We start from the raw sequence: 23,297 nt of genomic DNA, 5'->3' as shown, positions 1-23,297 counted from the left end.
AACATGCGAATTATCTAGAAGAATAGCTTTATGATGAGCAGCGTATGGCAAACTAAGATACGTGTTCAAGGAAAACATCCCAATAAAGCTAAAAAGAAAAGTATTTAACCAGTGCGTACTTCCGGTGCTCGCTTACGGAGCTGAAACACTGACATTAACTAAAGCATCAATATGAAAATTACAAGTAGCACAACGAAAAATGGAAAGATCCATGCTTGGCCTAATTTTGACAGATAGAATACGAAATGATGAGTTACGGCGAAGAACTGGAGTGGAAGACATCCTAAAACGCATTACGAAGTTGAAGTGGAAATGGTGAGTGGAAAAATTTGGCTGTGTGATGATGACACATGCACGTTATAAAATATTCTAGATATTAATTTTTGAAGTTATACTTCTTTTGGCGCGTTGGGAGTAAATTTATATGTGCGCGAATTCATCAAAAGTCTTGGTCCTGAGCGAATCTCAAACGTTATACGGGTTATACAATTGTTCAATATGTCGGTTATGGGTAAACAAATGTTGTGTATATTAGCTTTTATTGTTGTGAAGGCAGAGAAAAAAGCAAGTTTATAATTGTAGTGACTTTTTAAATAGTGTTTAAAAGCAACAGGTACGTAATTATTGTAAATGTTTCAGAAATTTTAATAAAAAATTACATAGGTACTTACCTATTTGGAAAATGTATGTATACCTATCTAGTAGGTAATGCTTTGATTTACATAAATTGATTACCAACAAAATTTCTTCCAATCTTCATATAATATATTGTTTTCTTACTCTATGTTTTGTTGTATTTTAATATTTTAATTCCACGAAAAACAAAGTAATTTGATTAAATTCAGAACTGTCAAACACTAAAACGTTCAGTTGGCCTATCTTCGCACATGACGTACATGGTACGTGTAAGTGGCTAAATGAGTAGAGGCTTCGACTTCAAATCCTAAGCACCCGAATAAACGCAGGTTCGAATCCCAATGCAAGTTTTTTATTTTTTTATACATTTTATGATTGTAAATATATTTGTTATATAATTTTTTTTTCAGAAAATGCGTATTGAGTTAAAATTTTTGCCAACAATTATTGTTCAGAAATCATTTCTTTGTGGCATTTTTCAATGTGTTTGTGTGTGTTTTATTCTTTTATTTTTTTAATTCTTGGTATTGTTTTAATAAAAATTTTTGGAAAGTAGTAAGTATTAAAATTAGTTTAATATTTAAATAAAATATAAATAAACTGTTTAAAGTAAAATTTTTTTTTGTTTTGTAAATTCGATAATAAAAACATCTTAATTTGTCGGAGGGAATGTGAAATCAATAACAATACAGCGTATGTATAAAGTGTATATTTCAATACTAAAAGTTGTAAAATTACACACGAATACTTAATGTGTACATTTCAAAAGTCAAAAATATATAAAATTAAAATAATCAGGCCAAAATGTGAACTGAGGAAAAAATCAATCAAAAAACATCACATCAAGACTATAAGAACTCCATTTCTCGTTCTATTCCTACAAACTTCAGTTGCTCGGTAGGACCATATCTGAAACAATACGAATCGTTCATATTCTTTTTTTAAAACATATACAGTAGAACCCCGATTATCCGTGCTCCTCGGGACCCAAGGGTGGCACGGATAATTGAAAAGCACGGATACCCGAACATGTATTTCTTATGTATAATACATATGTACGTATACACATACACATGTACCTACCATAAAAATAACAGAAAAAAATAAATCTTTCATTATGAGTCTTTCTTTCGTCATATAGAGTTTCCGTCAAGTGATTTACGATGACGCTATTTTGATAAAACCTCAAAAACGCAACTTGAGTAATAGAAAATCATAGCACGAATAATCCGCAGCACGGATAATCCGCACCCGGATAATCGGGGTTCTACTGTATACAAAAACAATGAGTTGCCTAGTTTTAAAATAACTACATTCACTTTTTATTAAAACTGATCCCTTTGGGGAAGAAAATATATTTTTCTACGACCGTTTAATAATATGCTCATTATTCACTATTTTTGAGTAGATAATAACACCTATTACTGTACCCGTGAGTAATAGTTCATTACTCACGAGCTGAAGCTACTTACGGGTCATTACTCACGGGTTGAAGTTAGATTCAAGTGGTGCATGGCACTTTTAATATACTTATTATTAGCAAATAAAATTACTTAAAGTTGTTTATTTAATAAAATAATCATTCTAATTTATAGCAACAATTAACTTCGAAAAATATTTAGAGGAATTTTAACTAATAGATCAGTATATTTTTTACGTTTAAATTTCAACATTTGACATTTTAAGATTGACGTTATTAAAAGGTAAACATAAACAATGTATACTAATTCCGTAAAAGCGTTTGCGGATATGAAATTTATATCAATGAATTCTGTTTTACTTACTGTTGATTGTACAAAGATTTTTATTTGGAGCAAACGTTCTTTTTCATGTAGTTGTCTTAAAATATGTCTTATTTTTAAAAGCCACCGCCATTATATACCATGACACTAATGACATTTCTATTATTCTAACAGTGTTGCCATAGTTATATAAAATATGTTTTCTTATGAAAAATAAAATTTCGATTTTAAATAATTAGGTCTGGATCCCGCGTATAAAAAAAAAGTTGATTAATAGCAAGCTGAAAATTTGTTAATAGATTAAGGGTGTCTAGTCGAATAAACTTTGATATATGGGAACACTGGAACAGGGGCAGTTTTAATTGTGGAACAGGTTAAAAATTTGGAACGGTCAGACCACGAAAACGGCACATTTATTTTGTCCGACAGAATAGACTTAAACTCTCCGAACACAGATTAAACTCTCATGCAAAAATCAGACTGCTATTTATCACCTGTCATAATTCCTGTCATTTGACATATTCTACATGTTCCACTCATTAAAACGCCCATTTGGTGATAAATAGCAGTCTGATTTTTGCATGAGAGTTTAATCTCTGTTCGGAGAGTTTAAGTCTATTCTGTCGGACAAAATAAATGTGCCGTTTTCGTGATCTGACAGTTCCAAATTTTTAACCTGTTCCACAATTAAAACTGCCCCTGTTCCAGTGTTCCCATATATCAAAGTTTGTCCGACTAGACACACTTAAGCTATTAACAAATTTTCAGCTTGCTATTAATCAACTATTTTTTCATACGCGGGATCCAGACCTAAATGTTAGTAGTTGATAATTATATTTTTCTACTAATCCAAATAAAAAAGGCCGTAGAAAAAGTATAGTATTCTATTCGCATGTAATGGCTATTACTCACTCTGATGAACATCATTACACGCTCGTTGAATAATATACTAATTTTTTGTTTAGCTTAATTTGTTTAGCCTAATTTTGTTTAGCTATTTTTGTGTATTTTTTAATTGCGGCAGATAATGGGTTAATGCCTCGACAACTAATGGTCATTGGCATTAGAAAATCGTCGGTCAATAAGTCCCGGCCCTAATTAGTAAAACAACAGTTTTTTTTTGCAAAAATTATTCTTTATTCATCAAAATAATCTCCTTTAGCGGCGATACAATAATTTCAATGCCGCCCTTGTAAAATTATTTATCTTTGTCTTCAAAATAAGCTTCAGTTTCGGCGATTACTTCCTCATCAGAGTGATATCTTTCACGGATCATCTTTTTGAGATCTGAAAAAAGGCAGTAATCGCTGGGGGCACATCTGGACTACACGGTGGGTGTGGAAGCAAGTTAAAGCCCAATTCGTACATTTTTGTCATCGTTCTTATCGACTTGTGACACGGTGCATTGTCTTGGTGAAACAACATTTTTTTCTTCAAAAAATGACGTCTTTTGTTTGCGATTTCGGTCTTCAAATGCTCCAATAAACCAATATAATGGTCGCTGTTGATTGATTCTCCCTGTTTCAAATCATCATAATCAATGGTGCTACAGCCCTATGAAAGAACATCGACCTTCCCAAGTCTATTACGCCAGTCAGTCCTATCCATTACCAACAGTTTGCTGCGCCTATTTTTCTCTCATCCTCATCTACACCATCCTTCCATCTAAGTTTTCTTCTTCTTCCTAAAGTTCCATCTCCTAGCGGAGGTTGGATATCATAATGGCTATGGTCACTTTGTTGGCTGCTGCTCTGAACAGTTGTAATGAACTACAGTTAAACCATTCTCTAAGGTTCCTCAGCCAGGAGATGCCTCTTCTTCCTATGCTTCTTTTTCCTTGGATCCTTCCTTGCATAATAACTCTCAGCAGCTCATACTTCTCTCCTCTGGTAATGTGACCCAAATATTCTAGTTTTCTTGTTTTTATACTGTTCATAATTTCTAACTCCTTATTTAAACGTCGTAGCACTTCAACATTGGTAATCCTTTGAACCCACTGAATTTTCAACATTCTTCTGTAACACCACATTTCGAACGCTACTATGTTTCTTATATGTTGCCTTTTCAATGTCCAAGCTTCCATTCCGTATAGTAATATAGAAAATATATAGCATCTTAGAGCCCTCAATCTGAGAGGCAACTAAGGTCTTTGTTTGTAAGCAGTGTCTTCATTTTTATAAATGCTTGCCTTGCAGTTTCAATTCGGACTTTAATTTCTTTGCTTTGGTCATTTTTGTCATCAACCCAGGTTCCCAGATATTTGTATGTCTTTACTTTTTCTATTTGGGTTTGCTCTAGTATTAACCTTTCATTTCCATGTTGTGTTTTTGAGACAATCATAAATTTAGTTTTTTTCTTGTTTATTTTGAGTCCATATCGAATGCAATAATACTAGTTCACGAAAGGGATGTCAAAAAGAGATGGAGAAAGTACTTTGACAGCTTATTAAATGAAGAATTTGATAGACAGCCTGTAGGGTCAACGGAGACAGTAGCAGCAATGGTCACCAAAATAACCAACGAGGAAGTGGCTCAAGCGCTTCAAAAAATAAAGAAAGGAAAAGCGGTAGGACCAGATGATATTCCTGGGGAAGTATGGAGAGCATTGGGAGAGACAGGAACAAGGTGGCTAGCAGGTCTATTTAATAGAATTATGGAAGTCGGACAAATGCCAGACGAATGGAGAAGCAGTATACTGATACCTGTTTACAAAAACAAGGGAGATATACAACAATGTACAAACTACAGGGCTATAAAACTGCTTAGCCACACCATGAAAATATGGGAAAGAGTAATTGACAGACGGATACGTGAAGAGACCGAAATATCCGAGAATCAATTTGGCTTTATGCAGGGTAGATCAACAACAGATGCAATTTTCATTATAAGACAGTTGATGGAAAAATACAGGAGTAAAGAAACAAACGCTCATATGGTATTCATTGATCTTGAGAAAGCATATGATAGAGTTCCTCGAGAGATTCTGTGGTGGGCACTCAATAAGAAAGGAGTCCCTGGTGAATATGTAAAGATTGTTAGGGATATGTATGAGGGAGTAACGACTAGTGTTAGGACAGGTGTGGGAGAGACTGATAAATTTCATGTGAAAGTAGGATTGCACCAAGGCTCTGTGCTTAGTCCGTATTTATTTTCATTAGTTTTGGACCAGATAACAGCGAAACTACAGGGTAACATTCCATGGTGCTTAATGTATGCTGATGATGTCGTGTTAGTAGGAAATAGTGAAAGAGACTTAGAACAAAAACTGGAACAGTGGAGACAAGCTCTGGAGGAAAAAGGTTTAAAACTTAGTAGGACAAAAACAGAGTATTTGGAATGTTCATTTAAAGATGGAGCTACTACAAATAAAATGGTATCTTTGGATGGTGGAATGATTGTGAAAAGCAATAGTTTTAAGTACCTAGGATCGGTATTACAGAGTAATGGAGAAATAGATGGAGATGCATGCAGTAGAATTAGGGCTGGATGGATGAAGTGGAAAGAAGCGAGTGGTGTGTTGTGTGACAGAAAAATTCCAATGAAGCTGAAGGGAAAATTCTATAAAACAGCCATAAGACCGGCTATGATGTACGGAACTGAATGTTGGGCAGTGAAAAAGAAAGAGGAACAACGAATGCATGTGGCGGAAATGAGAATGCTTAGATGGATGAGTGGAGTGACAAAGAAGGATAAAATTAGAAATGAGTATATTAGGGGAAGTCTAGGTGTGGCACCAATTGATGCCAAAATGAGAGAGCATAGGTTAAGATGGTTTGGTCATGTTCAACGTCGAGACGTTAATCACCCAATACGAAGAATAGCTGAAGTGCAGATTCCTGGAAGGAGTAGGAGAGGAAGACCAAAGAAGACCTGGGGGGAGGCGATAAGGCAGGATATGTTGGTAAAGGGGATTAACATTGATATGACCCAAGATAGAATTGTGTGGAGAAATGCAATTAGGGAAGCCGACCCCGCATAGGGATAAGGCAAAGAGAATGATGATCGAATGCAATAATCGTTAATTCTATTTAACAATTCTTGTAGCGACTCAGGGGTGTCTGCCATTATAACGGTGTCATCAGCGAATCTTATGTTATTTACTGTTCTTCCGTTTATAGAGATTCCATCACTTAGTTCCGCTATCGCTTCCTGAAATATGGCTTCACTGTACACGTTAAACAGTAGCGGCGACAGTACACAACCCTGTCTTACCCCTCTCTTTATATCAATATTCTCGGACTCTTGTTCGTCTATCTTTATATTGGCCTTTTGATTCCAATACAGATTGATGATAATTCGTAAGTCTCGTCTGTCTATATCTCTGTTTTTCAATAATTCTATTAGTTTTTCATGTCGGACTCTGTCGAACGCTTTTTCGAAGTCGATGAAACAGGAATAAATATCCAGGTTCATATCTAGGCATCTTTGAGAGAGGACATTAAATGCAAACAATGCCTCTCTTGTTCCAAGTCCTTTGAGGAACCCAAATTGGGTATCATCCATATCATTTTCTAGCTTTCTGTATAACCTTCCATGAATCACCTTTAGAAATATTTTGAGGGTATGGCTTATTAGTGAGCTTAGCATCTAACTTTTGGCCTACCCCTATTTCTACTTCCCACAGGTTGTGACATAAGGATTCTTCTAGGAGGGTTGTTATGCTGTGATCTTGCTAGATGTCCCGCCCATCTTAGTCTTCCTATTCTTATAAGAGATACTACTTCTTTACCACCAAATATATGTTTATATCTGTGGTATACGCTGTGAGCTCGTACGTAGAGGGGATATTTACAAATTCGCGAACGCCAGTAGTGACAAGTTTGTAAACGTTTACCGGAAATTTGACATAAATGTCAAAGTGATTAATTTAAAATTAAAATTAAAAACATTAAATATAAACAATATTAGTTGGTCAAAGCTGTGGTATATATTTTTACCTTAAATATACTTACGTTTTAAATACTGAATTTAAGTTTTTTTAATGTTCCGTAATATCTAATTATAAATAATCTATTATACTCTTAGCGCCATCTACACGATTATTGTCAAAGTATCCGAAGTAAGAAATTGATATTTTATCAATAGAACGTCAAAATGATTAGAAAAATCTTAAAAAAATCGATTACAATTTAATTACTTTTTTGCGTTGTAAATATTAAGCGATAACAATTAAATAATAAATTTAAAAATTACCGGTAAAAGATGAATTAGTAACCGCTAGGAGCGACACCAGCGAAGCTCAGAGCGTATACCTCGTAGTTGTACCTCCTCCTCCAAATACCATTTTCACAGATGCCACCGAATATTCCTCTCAGGATCCTTCGTTCAAATATAAGCAGAAGGTTTTCATCTGCCTTGGAGATGGTCCATGTCTCCGATCCATATGTCAACACTGATTGTATAAGGGTTTTGTATATTTATGGTTATTTTTGTTTTTTGCCTTAAGTTTCTGCTTCTCATGTGTCTGCTCAGTCCAAAATAGCATTTGTTCGCTAGGATTATCCTTCGCTTGATTTCTTCCGTCATGACGTTCTCCTTGGTGATCAGGGAGCCTAAGTATGTAAATTTTTCCACCACTTCAAAGGTAGAGTTATCAATAGTGAATTGGTGACCGATGTTTCTGGCTCTATTGTTGGGTGTTGATGCCATCATCTTAGTTTTCTCCTCGTTTACGTTCAGGCCCATATTTTTTTAGGCATTTGAGAAGGTGGTATACATTTCTTCTAGTTTGCGTGTTGTGCGGGCAACTAGGTTCACGTCATCTGCATATGCCAAAATTTGGGATGATTTATTACAAATATTTCCTCTGTTGTCTATTCGGGCATCTCTGACCGCCTTTTCCAGAGCTATGTTGAAGAGGAGACACGCCAGTGCATCTCCCTGTCGCAGCCCAACATTCGTTTCAAACGCCTGTGATTGTTCGCCCTGTATTTCAACTTTGCAAACGACTTTACGCATTGTAGCCTTAACCAATCTTATCAGTTTATCAGGGATGTGGAATTCATCCATGGCTTCATACAATTTATTTCTTAGAACACTATCATAGGCCGATTTAAAATTTACGAAAAGATGGTATGTGTCGATATTGAATTCATTGGTTTTTTCCAGTATTTGCCTTAGCACAAAGATCTGGTCTGTTGTTGATTGACCAGGCCTAAAACGACTTTGATATTCTTCAAGCAGCTCCTCTGAATGTGCACTTAGGCGACCATATAAGATACTCGAAAATATTTTGTAAGCTGTATTACGGAGGGTTATTCCCCTATAGTTTCTACATTCCAATTGATCACCCTTTTTGTGTAGCGGGCAAACGATTCCAACACACCACTCTTGCGGGATTTGTTCCTCATTCCAGGCTCTCAGTATTATTTTATATATTTGATTAGTCAGAGTAGCACCTCCATATTTAATAAGTTCCGCGGATATACCATCACTTCCTGGAGCTTTATGATTGTTTAGGTGTTTTATTGCATCCCGTACTTCTTGAATTGATGGAGGCTCTAATGGTGTATTGTTGGTTGCTCCTGGGGGTGGTTGATTTGGATCTTCTACTTCGATGGTAAGTAGTTCTTTATAGTGTCTCACCCACCTTTTCAATATTTCTTCTTTTGTATTGAGTATGTGCCCCTCCTTATCCTTACATAGTCTTAGCCTTGGTTTGAATTCCTTTCTTGCATTATTCAGTTTTATAGAATTTTCTTGTTTGATTTTCCTGTTTTAACGTCTCAAGTTCTTATATTCTAAAGAACAGAAAATACCCGCAATACCTAAAAACAAAAGTCTTCAATCAATGTATACTCCCTGTTTTAATATATGGCTCTCAGACATGGACGTTTACAAAAGAGAATATGGAAAAAATAGCAAAGACAGAAAGAGCCATGGAAAGACAAATGCTGAACATTAAATTATCAGACAGGAAAAGAAACGAATGGATCCGTAACAAAACAAAAGTGAAAGACGTCTCTACCCAAGTAGCAAAGCTTAAATGGAAGTTCGCCGGACACACCCTACGGCAGAAGGATGAAAGATGGACTAAGATGGTAATACATTGGAGACCATGGAACCACAAACGAAAAAGGGGAAGGCCACAGATGCGATGGTCAGATGACCTGAAGAAACACACTGGGTGAAAATGGATGCAAATTGCCCAAGATAGAGAGGCATGGAAGAAGGAAGAGGAGGCCTATATCCAAGGATGGATGTTTAGGGCTGATTAGATAGATAGATTAACGTCTCAAGTTCTTCCAGTATTCTAATGTTGTTCTGAAGCTATTTTCTTGTGGCATTTTTACAATTTTAACTATTTATAATGGGAATAAGCCACAATATTATTAAAAAATGATTTTTATTAACGTTTCGACGCCAAAATCGGGTGCCGTTGTCAAAATACAAAATACTACTGATGTGTATTTTGTATTTTGACAACGGCACCCGATTTGGGCGTCGAAACGTTAATAAAAATCATTTTTTAATAATATTGTGGCTTATTTCCAGTATTCTATTTTCATAAATTCTCTTTTTTCTTCTATGAATACACTTCTTTTCTCTTCTAAGGTTTTTATATGTTTCAAATAGTCAATGAAAATAATTCCTTGCGAGACCTAAAATACAGAAGCCATAACCTTGCCGGCTGTTTGTTGCGTCTTTGGTCGCTTTGGACGGCTTTCTCCGGGTGCTGTCCACTCAGATGACTGCAGATTTGATTCCGGAGTAAAGTGATGAATCCATGTTTATCCATTGTGATGTACCGACGCGAAAACTCGGATTAAAGATGTCCAAACAGCGCAGCGCCGAGATTCATCAACTCGTTGTTTTTGTTCTGGTGTAAGCAAACGCGGCACCCATTTACAAAACAGCTTTCTCATACCTAAATGTTTATGTATAACAGTCAAAATGTTGCCCTTTGATAACTTTATAGTGTCAGCTACCTCTTGCACCTTCACTTTGCGGTTTTGAATTAAGCAAACCATCGTTTAACGGTTGTAATCGATGGAGCAGAGGCTCAGTGACACTTTTTGAGCCATTGCCCAGTTTGGACGATGCTTTGAATCCATTGTTGATCAAAATCACAAAAGTAGCGTCATTTAGGAACGATAACTCGATAAATAATAATCCGAACATTTTGACAGTATGTTTTTGAAGGTTAGGACTCCGAAATGTCAAATGGAAAATTCATTAGAGTCGCCATCTCATGATTAAGCCCGGGACTTATTGACCGACGTAGTATATTATGAACCAAAATACTAATTAACATAGAAATCCGAACACATTATTATTATATTTTGAAAATTATTATAATGAAAATGAACATTAGGTATTATATTTTGCAAAATTATATAGGATTGCAAAATAAACAAACGATCAAAATATCAATGTGATTAAAACAACTTACAGACGTAAATCAATTAATAATGTGTTGATGCACCTTAGTGGGCAATACTCTCAGATGCTCCTGGGCTTGCTTCTGATTAGGTGGTCAATATCCTCGTGGAGTATCTCGTCCCATGCTCTAATTAACTCCTCCGAAGTGCTCCCAAAGTTTGAGGAGTATCCTCTAAATTAAGAAGTCTCCTTACCATCCTGTCCCACACGTGTTAAATTGCGGATAAATCTCGAAATCTCTGGGGCCAGCGCAAAAGATTAGCTCCAACCTATTTTATGCGATGATCTCCCATACACGCTGTACGCAGCCTACGGCGTCTATTGGAGACAACCGGCTAAGTCAGTGGTCACTTCGATACACCCCGTAATTAGAATTTGTTTTAGAATTATAGGGGAGTGCAATTAGAACGAGAAGATACAATGTTTCGGAAAAAATCAAACAAGGTTATATTTTTCTAAAACTTTTTTTGTTAGTTTATAAATATGTTAAAGTAAAAAGTTCTACTCACAAATTTCGCCGCTAATTGTTTATTAATTGTTTAAACAATAACAATTGTTTTGTATAAATAATGTTAAGAATATGGGTGAATTCAACATTTTATTTTGATAAAAAAATGTTTTTATTTTAGTTTTGATTATGCTGAACCTGAATCAGACATTACAATTTGCAAATTCAAAATGGCGGATTCAAAATGGCGGATTTTTTCCTAAAATTCCTTAAAAAGCAGTTGTAAAATCCGAATTTTTTTTTATAAAACGTGTTTGTTTACATATATGTGGATATTTTTGAGAGGTTGCTGAACCTGAATCAAATTTTGATAATTTAAATTATAAAATGGCAGATCCAAAATGGCGGATAACTTAAAAAATAGTTGTAAAATCATAATTTCTTTACAAAATGTATTTATTTCTACATATATTTATTTTTGAGAGTTTTGATAAACCTAAGTTAAATGTTAACATCATAAACTATAAAATGGCGGATCCAAAATGCGGATTTTCTAAAAAGAACATAAAAAAGAACATTTTTCTAAAACATTTATTGTCTTTATTTTTAACAGGTTGTTGAATCTGAATTAAAGATTAAAAATTTAAATTTCAAAATGGCGGATCCAAAATGGCGGATATTTAAATGAAAAACAAGTAGAATCCAATCAAACAAATATGGAATTTCATTCTTAAAAAAAGATAAACAAATAATTTTCACAAAAATATTAAAAATTAAAATGTATTAGAAAGAAAGAACCAATTATTCAAAATCTATCTCTTCAATATTCAAAAAATTGTTGCAATGGAATCATAAATAAAAAGTTATTCTTAGTAAAAAGCTCTGCATATTCTAAAACTTTAAATGCAATCATAAAATATCATTTTGTACAAGATATGTCAATAAATAAAAATTTCAGTTAGGAGTAAAATACCTATATTTTTCATGATACTGAAAATTGTTATTATGGAAAGTTGTTCAGAATTAAAAACGATGTGTCAATATGCAATTACACTTTTATGCAATTTTTTTACATAATACTTCGTATAATATTGATAAAATATAATATTTTATATTTGCATATTAAGTGTTAGACCATGCACAGCTATTTATGACGAATAATTTTCTTCATAAAATTAATAATAAATCAGTTATCATAAATAATAAGTGAAAATTTAATGATGTTTGGTATAATTAATTTGAAACAATATTAAAAAAAAACAAATTTTCGATTAGAAGGATATAATTACATATTGGAACATAGTTTTTAATTCCAAACAACTTTTCTTTATAAAAATTTTCGATATTGTGAAATATAAAGGTACTTTACTCTTGAGAGAAATTCATATTTTTTGACATACCTCGTACAAAATTAACAAAATTTGATATTTAATGGTTGCATCTTATGTTATATAAGATGCAGAGTATTTTATAAAGAATAACTTTTTTTCGTAAAACTGATATTAAAAAAGTTATCGATAGGTTCCAAGTTACGCAGACATACTGTATAAGAGCTAAAAAAATTTTTTTTGTTGAACATTTATTATTTTTGAAGCTTATTATTAAATTAATTTTAGGTAAGTTTTACAGAAAAAAGTTTTGATCACTCTGTATATACATTTTTTCAGCTGGTAATTTTCGGTTTTTGTATTACATTTTTGTTATCTTTCTTAGTTTTCTCAAAAAAAAAAACTGTTTATTTCATTTTTAATCTAAAATAATTCAGTGTTTTTTAAAGATTACATCCTAGGCTTTAAAAAAATATTAAAAAAATTGTATTAGATTTATTCAAACTTGAGTAATACCGTCTTAAAGTGGTGGGAATTCTGTAGAACTACTAAGTTTTCAAAAATTACATTTTTTGAGACAGCGTATTATTTGAATTAAATTTTTGAGATTTTTTTTTAATGAAACATCGTTTAGTAAGATGATTGAGAGGTAAGTTGTGCAAATTTGAGAGCTTTGTAAGTAAAATTGTATTAGTTACACATTTTTAAATCATTTTTAAACAAAATTCATGTAAGTCTCACTTTCCGCCCACACCGTACTTATGTCCATACATTTTATTTCTTTTTATTACAACCATAAGATAACTTATTTTATCATCTTTCATGTCCAATTTGTAAAATTTCTTTTGATCCATTAGTTAAAGAATTACATTTAAAAAACTCAACCGTGCCCTTCTTCCAACGCTAGTTTACATTGCGCCAATGTGTGTGAGAAGGGTGACTTTAGCGTTATAAATAAAAAATTACAGAAGCTAGAGATTTAATTTTAGAAAAATCTTTTAATAAGGTTTTTTTTGTAAAATTTTCTGAATTTTTCCATGGTCAAGTCAGTTTTTTTCTAAAAATTATATTTTCGGAGTTATTTAAAAAACATCTAACTTCGCTGTTCATTTGTTTAATAAAAAATGAAGCACCCACTTCTCGAGTAGAACTTTTTGATATGTTGTTTATTAAACATTTCTTAATGAAATTACAAAAAGTTTTATCTTGTTTGATTTTTTCCGAAGTGAAAATCTAAATGCACTCCCCTATTAGTCTATTTTAACAATTTTCGGTTGTAAGATAGTTTTTGTCCCTCAAAGTTTATTAAAAGTAACAAAAATTAACAATTTTCCTACGGCGTGATGCTGTACGCAGCCTACAGCGTCTATAGGAGACCACCGCCTAAAGAAGTCCGTGGTGACTCTCGCAATGTCTGGCCTTGCGTTATTCTGCTGAAAAACTGGATATCGGAGTGTCTGAAGGTAGGGTATACGATAAAGTTCAAAAATTTCTTCTGCGTATCGCTGAGCTGCATGTCTTCATCTCTGATGAAGACTAGAGGTGACCTTGAACCATAAGCGATGGCATCCCACACCATAAGCGAAAGGCCACACAGGCGACAATTTACGGCGCCGTAAGAGCAGTAAACCTGACGAGGCATTGGTTGACTAACCAATTGTAGATGAAAGTATTTAGTCAACCAATGCCTCGTCAGGTTTACTGCTCTTACAGCGCCGTAAATTATCGCCCGTGTGGCCTTTCGCTAACCCCAACAGTGCAGTGCACGTGCCGTTCCGCAAAAAACTTTGGATTTGGTTGTCCCATTATAATTCTTAAATTGTGAAAGTGTACTCCTGTTTGTAAGTTCTCATGCTAGTTTGTTAGTTCATGCTTCGTGTTCATGTTCTTTAGATTACTTTAGTATATCTCTTTATATTTAGTAGTCCGGGCAGATTATCGGAGAATAGGCCATTTTTGGGAAAAGTTATTTATCAGCAATTTTATTGCTGGGATCGAATCTTATGATTGTATATATTAATAATATAGGTATGTAAAGTCCACAGATAGTGTGCTACTTTTTTTATAAACAAAATGGCGCCCAAAAATCGTGTTTTTTTTCAATTTTTGCTCTATAACTCCAAAGATTATAACTTTACACCAAAAACACCCAAATAGAAATTTGCCGTAATTAAATTCTGCATAGAGACGTGTTTTTCCCCATTTACTTCGACGAAAATTTTCCCCGGAAAATGCGGGTTTTTCCAACAAAATCTTTAATTTTCATCTAAAATTTTAAATAAGTAATTGTTTATCAATAATTAAATAACTTGGTAACATAAAAGCTCTTTTCGTATAGATTATAATTGAACAATTTAATTGTTAATTAAAAATTTACGGTCGCTATAATAACCACAATAAGTACGGTACATAAGAATAACTATGATTTTTGTATAAAAAGACACTGTACCTATCTAAAGTACTTTACAGAATTGAAATTGGACTATTTAAGCGGCCTCAGGAATATTTTAAAATTATAAACAATTTTTTGGCTTATAAACAAATAGAATATCTCGGGAAATATTAAAATAAATTAAATCACAAAAACGGCATTGGAAAAAAGCGGCAGGACGCTTCTTTTATAAGAAACAACGTTTAATTGTGATGAGTGGTTCCTGAGATACAACCGGTCAAATTTGACCGGCATTTACGGCAAAGATATAGATAATAGGATTATAATTTTTGAACCATCATCTTTTTATTTCGGTCCTCTTTCTCCACACCAATTTTCATATCTTTAAAATCCTCATAACATATATTATTATAATAAAAACTATCGATATTGACTGAAAATTGCCAAAAATAACAAAATTCCAATCAAATATTAGGTTGGAGAAAATGTAATCTCCAAGTTCAAAATCGGTATACGTTAAAAAAATGCATTTTCTCGGCTTCCCATGGAGCAATTTTCTTCATTCTTTTTTGTTCCCAAGTAACTAGAGTAGAGCCATCTAACTAACACATTATTAAATGTCAAAGTTGCTTTTGTTTTGTTATAATAAATTAATTTATTTATTATAACAAAAATTTTTAATTTGTTTAAATAAAAATTGTTTAAATAATTATACAGCTTTCAAATGAGAATATTTGTGTTTTTAACGTTAAAAGGTACACTTGTAGTAAGTTTATCTAAAAAAAAGTGTACAACTGGAAAAAATATGTAGTTTTCTTTTCTTATAAATAAATTAATCTGTTATAATAAAAAAAGCAAGATTGACATTTAATAATGCGTTAGTTAAATGCCTCTACTCGAGTTACTTGGGAACAAAAAAGAATGAAGAAAAATGCTCCATGGGAAGACGAGAAAATGCATTTTTTTAACGTATATTGATTTTGAACTTTGAGATTACATTTTCTCCAACCTAATTTTATATTGGAATTTTGCTATTTTTGTCAATTTTCACTAGTAATATCGATAGTTTTTATTATAATAATATATGTTATGATTATTTTAAAGATATAAAAATTGGTGTGGAGAAAGAGGACAAAAATAAAAAGATGATGGTTCAAAAATTATAATCCTATTATCTATATCTTTGCCGTAAATGCCGGTCAACTTTGACCGGTTGTATCTCAGGAATCACACATCACAATTAAAAGTTTTTTCTTTTAAAAGAAACGCCCGCCGTGCCTCTCTTTTTCCAGTAGCGTTTTCACGATTTAATTTAATTCAATATTTCTTGAGATATTCTATTTTTTTATAAGCCAAGAAATTGTTTATAATTTTAAAATATTCCTGAGGCCGCTTTAATAGTCCAATTTCAATTCTGTAAAGTACATTAGATAGGTACAGTGTCTTTTTATACAAAAATCATAATTATTCTTATGTATCATAATTATTGTGGTTATTATAGAGACCGTAAATTTTTAATTAACAATTCAATTGTTGCTAAACTGTTCATTCAATTTCCATCTGCTTCTGGAATTATAATTTATACGAAAATAGCTTTTATATTACCGCATTTTTCGGGGAAAATTTTCGTCGAAGTAAATCGGGAAAAACAAGTTTCTATGCAAAATTTAATTGCGGTGAATTTTTATTTGGGTGTTTTTGGTGTAAAGTTATAATCTTTGGAGTTATAGAGCAAAAATTGAAAAAAACACGATTTTCGGGCGCCATGTTGTTTATAAAAAAGTAGCTCACTATCTGCGGACTTTGCATACCTATATTATTAATATATACAATCATAAGATTCGTTTCCAGCAATAAAATTGCTTGTAAATAACTTTTCCTTGTATTTTGCCAATTAGCCCAGAGTAAGATTGATATATCGTTGATCTATTCTGCAATTTCGCATTGCAGAAATTATTGGGTTTGTTTCAATATTTCTTACAGTTTATCTGTTATAATTCTCATAAAAAGCTTGTACTTTTGGGACAGAAAAATCGGTCCGTAATTTTTCAGACATTCTGAGTCACTTTTTTGTCTATCAGTATGACCAATGCTCTTCCCCATTCGTATGAAATATCTTCTTCTGTTAGGCATATGTTAAAAATATTTGCTAGTTATATGCAGGCTTTATTGTCTTTTATTTGTTGGAGTGCATAATAGATTCCTTCTATTTGAATGCCAGCCATTTCTTCAGAGTTGACATTTACTAATTTATAATTTCTTATCAACCATGTGTATCCTTTAGTTTATAATTTATTTTTTCGCTGTCGTTCTTTTAAAAATCTTCAGCCCTCTGCTCTTCAATAATATCCTTCAATAATTCAATATTTTCCACTAGTCTGGTGTTGTGGTCAAGTATGTCTTGTTTGGCCATTCTTCTTGCAGTTTTATTTATTTCTGTTACTTCAATAATTCAACATCTTGTGGACGTCCGATGTTCTCATTGAGTATTTAACTAACTATTTTTTGTGTTTTACTTTATTTGTTATGAGTTGATCAGCTTGTATTTTTCTTTTTTCTTTGCAGAATTAATTTTTCCTTTCTAGTTTATTGTTAGTTCCAATTTTACTTTTCAGCATTCTGTGATCTCGACCTATGGAGAATTGGTTTAGTACCTCAAAGTCTTGAAATACATGAATAATAATAATAATATAAGAAAATCTACGGTTTCGTTTTGATTTATATCTGTCTCCCTCCATCCCCCGATAGTACTATTTCTAGGTCTACCTGTTGTCAAGGAGGCTCTGAGGAAGACAAAGGCTATAGCTGGATAAGATGGTCAAAAATGCCCCCCACCGATCAGCCCCGCTACTTATTTTTTTCGATAAAGGATATAAAATTATGCCCTCATGCAAATTTTTAGCATCCCAAAGGTCCTAGAACCGCTTAAATCGAGAAAAGAAGAATTTTTAGGTTTTATTTTTTTGTGAGCGCAATTTTAACTTAAAAAATCTGAAAAAATTCGAGAGGATATATATTTTGAATACAAAACAGCCTGATTTTTTTCAGATTTTTGTAATAAAAAATGAGCCCAGAAAAAATTTTCGAAATTTTCAAAAAATTTTTAGGTTATGTAAATATAATTTGGCCAACTTTTGAATAGTATTTTTTTGTGTATCTTTTATCGTTCTTTTGAATGGCAGAGGCAGAATTTTAATTATCTGAGCGGAAATAACGAAAAAATTGAAAAAACCGTTTTCGGCTGTCTCGAGATGATCTCGGGACAGCCAATTTTAGGATTTAGGATCCTGACTACAACAACTAAAAAAAGCACTAAGGCCGATGCCGCAGTGCAGGAGGTTTGGTAGGATGGTGGATGGTAGATACCCGCCTGGCGACAATCCAGCTACTTATATCACGAATAATACAACGACGGTAGCCGCAGTGGCCTTCCACTACCATCTACCCATCCGGTGGTCCGCCAGGCGTCTATCCACCCATATCAGTCGTGTTTGATAATCCATCCGGGTAGCCTCGCTATAAATATATTACATATATGGAGGAAAGCGTAATAAGTGCTGTTTATAAAAGAAGGGCAATCATTTTTTGCATAATCACATTTGTAATACACCCCAGAATAAGGTTCAAGAAGTCGCCCACGAGAAAAGTCCAAATTTTTTTTAATCAAATTGCAAAAATTATTATTTTTGGTCCGAACAAACCTTTTTTAACTTTTTTAGAGCATTCTGGACAAAAAAGGTCTCTCGTAATTTTTCTCTGAAGTTGATGGTTTTCGAGTTATCAGCAATTTAAAATTTGAAAAGCGCGAAAATGGCTATTTTTAAGACTTAATAACTCGGTTAAAAATTATTACTATGAAAGTCAGAAAGTGACTAAATCAAATTTTAAAGCCCCCCCTACATGAATTAATGTATTACTAAGCTGTTATTTTTAAGTATTAATAATAAGCCGTAAGATCGTATTGACGCGGCTAAGTCCGAGTAAGATTCCCCATTGGACTGCCGGAATGGTATCTCTCTCGCACTCACCATAGACGGCCGCCTAATACGTGCTGGCGCTTATTATTATTACATAAAAATAACAGCTTAGTAATAAAATAATGACAAAAATTTTTTTTACATTATTTGCCATTATAATTGCCGAAGATAGTAACATTTTTTTCGCAACTTTAGAGAGAGGCATGATGTCTCCTCAGCAGTCAGTTGGACACTGACTTCATTTCACTCTATTCACTGCGTCCAGGATGCAGCGACCCTCCACCATCCACCTTTAAAATCCACCATCCAAGCCACCATCTAGCATCCTGCAGTGCGGCATCGGCTTAAAAGTGTGAATTTTGTCATAAAATTTGGTATGTGGGCTTATAATAATATTTGGAACAGCTTTTCCAAATAACTTTTTTCGATATCTCTAACGCGAAGCAAATCGAATCGCATATCGAAAATTCACCCTGTTCGTGGATTCGCAGTAGACCGCTTTTAAAATTTAAATTTCAGTTCACCATTTTAAAAATTGTGAACCATTAACCTATATGACTGTGCCAAATTTCAAATCTATATATGTTTTGATTGCCGAAATATATCTTCATCTTAAATGCGACACACTGTATATTATCAATTTGATAATTTATTGCAACTAATATAGTCGTATTTTTGATACCTAGATTCAAAATATACATTCAAAATACTGACTAATTCACTAATTTTATCATAAAAAGTCAAATTGCTGGCATTGAAGTATTGAACCAATTAATGCGTATTAATATATTATTATAATAATTATAATATACAGAGTGAGTTTTATGTATAGAAACCCTCAATTATGTCGGAAACATCTTGCATGATTTTTATAGGTTTTGGTGAGTAGGGGTTTTCTAATGCAGCCGATATTATAGTGATAATTACATTGTTGTCAGATCTTCCATTTTGCTGGAAATCCAATGAACATTCTTATTTTTTTTGCGTTTTGAAGTCCTTAAGAAATACTGATTATTTTTCATGTTATATTCTCTATACCTAAATGCCATAGTTGCGGAGTTATTGCTACATGTATTTAAAAAAAAAATAAACAAATTATAAAAATCAATTTTTTCAGCCCGTTTATGTAGTTACATTCTTTAGATCATTGGGAAGAAAAAAGGTCTTTTGTAATTTTTCTCTAGTTAACGGTTTTCGAGCTCCAAACAATTTAAAACTGAAAAAAATTGAATAATGATGAGTTTCAAGGTTCAAAAACACAAATAAAAAATATAATTTTTGAAACTGCTGAGTAGCCAAATTCAAGCTAATCTCTTCTTCTAGGGGCTCGCTATAAAATTTTTTGGCCCGATTTATTCTAAATCATTGCTTTTTAATAATTGTTAGTGAAGCGCATATGAGAGGATGGGCGATCGGGCTGCATTAACAACTAAAAAACAAAATTTTAGGATGAAACAAGCTTAAATTACTTATTGGTAACTGATAAAATAAGGCTTGAACTTGAATTTGTGTACTGGACAGTGTCAAAAATAATATTTTTGATTTGTGTTTTTGAACCTTGAAAATCGTCATTATTCGATTTTTTTCAGTTTTAAATTGTTTATAACTCGAACTCGTTTAACACACTTTGTAACTTTACAGAAAAATTATAAAAGAACTTTTTTTGTTCCCAATAGTCCAAAGAACGTAAAATGATGTCTACCCGGGCCGAAAAAATTGATTTTTATAATTTGTTTAAATTTTTTTTAATAAATGTAGCATTAACTCCGAAATTATGATCTTTAGTTATAGGGAATATAACATGAAAAATAATTAATATTTCTTAAGGATTTAAAAAAGCAAAAAATAGAAAGGGTATTCCAATTGAAGTAAAAAAAATTAGATTTTTAGAAAAACGGAAGATCTGACAACAATGTAATTATCAGTAGTAATTGCACAAGAGCTTTAAAATTCTATATTAATTTTAGAGATCGAGTGCAATTTGTTGCGATTATTTCATGAATAAAACTGTTCAAAACCAAAATTTTATTGTAATTTATTTATGTAAGTACAAATTAGTACAATTAAACACACAGTTGTTATAAATATGTATTTGACGGTTGAAAGTCATCACTTTTATAATTTTTAAAACATTTGTCATTCATGTCACTGAATGTATTTTTTCGTAGCAACGAAGGGCATCTGACGTAATATGCTTGACGACGGGCAATTATCAAAAAAGTTGTCAGTTTAATTTAGATTTCTGTAGCTTTCTATTGGTCAGAATCTCCTATGAATGAAATAATCAGTAGTAATTGCACAAGAGCTCTAAAATTATTGAATTTTTCCCGAGTGACACTTTGACAGTTTTAATTTCACGAGCCAAAGGCGAGTGAAATTATGTCAAAGTGTCACGAGGGCAAAAATTCTATATTAATTTTAGAGTTCGAGTGCAATTTGTTGCGATTATTTCATGAATAAAACTGTTCAAAACCAAAATTTTATTGTAATTTATTTATGTAAGTACCATTAAACACACAGTTTTTATAAATATTTGACGATTGAAAGTCATCACTTTTATAATTTTTAAAACATTAATTGTCATTAATGTCACTGAATGTATTTTTTCGTAGCAACGAAGGGCATCTGACGTGATATACTTAACGACGGGCAATTATCAAAAATTATCGATTTAATTCAGATTTCTGTAGCTTTCTATTGGTCAGAATCTCCTATGAATGAAATAATCACTATAATATCGGCCGCATTAGAAAACCTCTACACACCAAAATTTATAAAAATTGTGCTAACCGTTTCCGAGATATTTGAGGGTTTCCGTACATAAACCTCACTCTGTATGTTATATTATTACACATTAATTGGTTCAATACTTCAATTCAATCAATTTGAACTTTTTATGATAAAATTAGTGAATTAGTCAGTATTTTGAATGTATATTTTGAATCTAAGTATAAAAAATACGACTATATCAGTTGCAATAAACTATCAAATTGATAATATACAGTGTATCGCATTTAAAATACAGACACCCCTAATATTTCGGCTATAAAAATATATTCAGATTTGAAATTTGACACAGTCATACAGGTTGATGGTTCACAATTTTTAAAATAGTCAACTGAAATTTAAATTTTAAACGCGTTCTACTGCGAATCCATAAACAGAGTGAATTTTCGATATGCGATTCGATTTGCTCGCGTTAGGGATATCGAAAAAAAATATTTGGAAAAGCTGTCCTAAATATTATTATAAGCCCACATACCAAATTTTATGACAAAATTCACACTTTTATTGTTTTTTTAAGTTGTTGTAGTCAGGATCCTAAATCCTAAAATTGGCTGTCCCGAGATGCATCTCGAGACAGCAAATACGGTATTTTCAATTTTTTCGTTCTTTCCGCTCAGATATTAAAAATTCTGTCTCTGCCATTCAAAAGAACGACAAAAAATACACAAAAAAATACTATTTAAAAGTTGGCCAAATGATATTTACATAACCTAAATTTTTTTTGAAAATATCAAAAATTTTTCCTGAGCTCATTTTTTATTACAAAAATCTGAAAAAAATCAGGCTGTTTTGTATTCAAAATATACATCCTCTCGAATTTTTTCAGATTTTTTAAGTTAAAATTGCGCTCACAAAAAAATAAAACCTAAAAATTCTTCTTTTCTCGATTTAAGAGGTTCTAGGACCTTTGGGAAGCTAAAAATTTGCATGAGGGCATAATTTTATATCCTTTATCGAAAATAAGTAGCGGAGCTGATCGGTGCGGGGGCATTTTTGACCATCTTATCCCGTTATAGCCTTTACACCAACACGACCGTAGTTTCTCGATATAAATTAAAACTATTTATATCGCAGTATGGTTAGAACGCCCTCTAACGAGAATAAGTGAAATGAATTTCGGCTCGATTCAAGTTCTCTGTTTAAACCAGGTATGACAATACCAAAAGGCCCCGTTGGGATAATATTCCAATTTACAGTTCAGAGAACCTTTATGAAACGAGTCTGTGTACTCTAATACAAAGTATGGCATTAGTAAAATAAGAAAATCTACGGTTTCGTTTTGATTAAAATCTGTCTTCCTCCATCCCCGATAGTACTATTTCTAGGTCTACCTGTTGTCAAGGAGGCTCTGAGGAAGACAAATTTACACCAACACGACCGTAGTTTCTCGATATAAATTAAAACTATTTATATCGCAGTATGGTTAGAACGCCCTCTAACGGGGGATGATAATAATAATGTTACGTATGTATCTACAGCTCTCGGAGCGAACCATGGCCGGTGAGAGAAATCCTGTCTGTGCAGAAAATGTAGAGTTTAGGTGGGCATATGACCGTCGACGGCGTTTGTCATCGGCCATGGTTCGTTCCGGGAGCTGTACAGTTAC

At 32.8% G+C, this 23,297-nt stretch overlaps 1 protein-coding gene across 1 annotated transcript in view; it reads right to left on the bottom strand.

Moving 5' to 3' along the window:
• Positions 1 to 1,330: 1,330 nt before the first annotated feature.
• The window catches only part of LOC114329981 (histone-lysine N-methyltransferase E(z)), a 106,722-nt gene continuing 84,755 nt past the window's right edge, over positions 1,331 to 23,297 (bottom strand). Inside the window, exon 11 of the mRNA XM_028279276.2 lies at positions 1,331 to 1,545. Within this exon, the coding sequence (XP_028135077.1) occupies positions 1,485 to 1,545 (61 nt within the window). The 3' untranslated portion in view covers positions 1,331 to 1,484. The remainder of the gene's footprint in view (positions 1,546 to 23,297) is intronic.

This window comes from Diabrotica virgifera, chromosome 3 (genome assembly GCF_917563875.1).
Source record: "Diabrotica virgifera virgifera chromosome 3, PGI_DIABVI_V3a".
Lineage (NCBI taxonomy): Eukaryota > Metazoa > Arthropoda > Insecta > Coleoptera > Chrysomelidae > Diabrotica > Diabrotica virgifera.
This window is presented reverse-complemented; position numbering and strand designations above follow the sequence as displayed.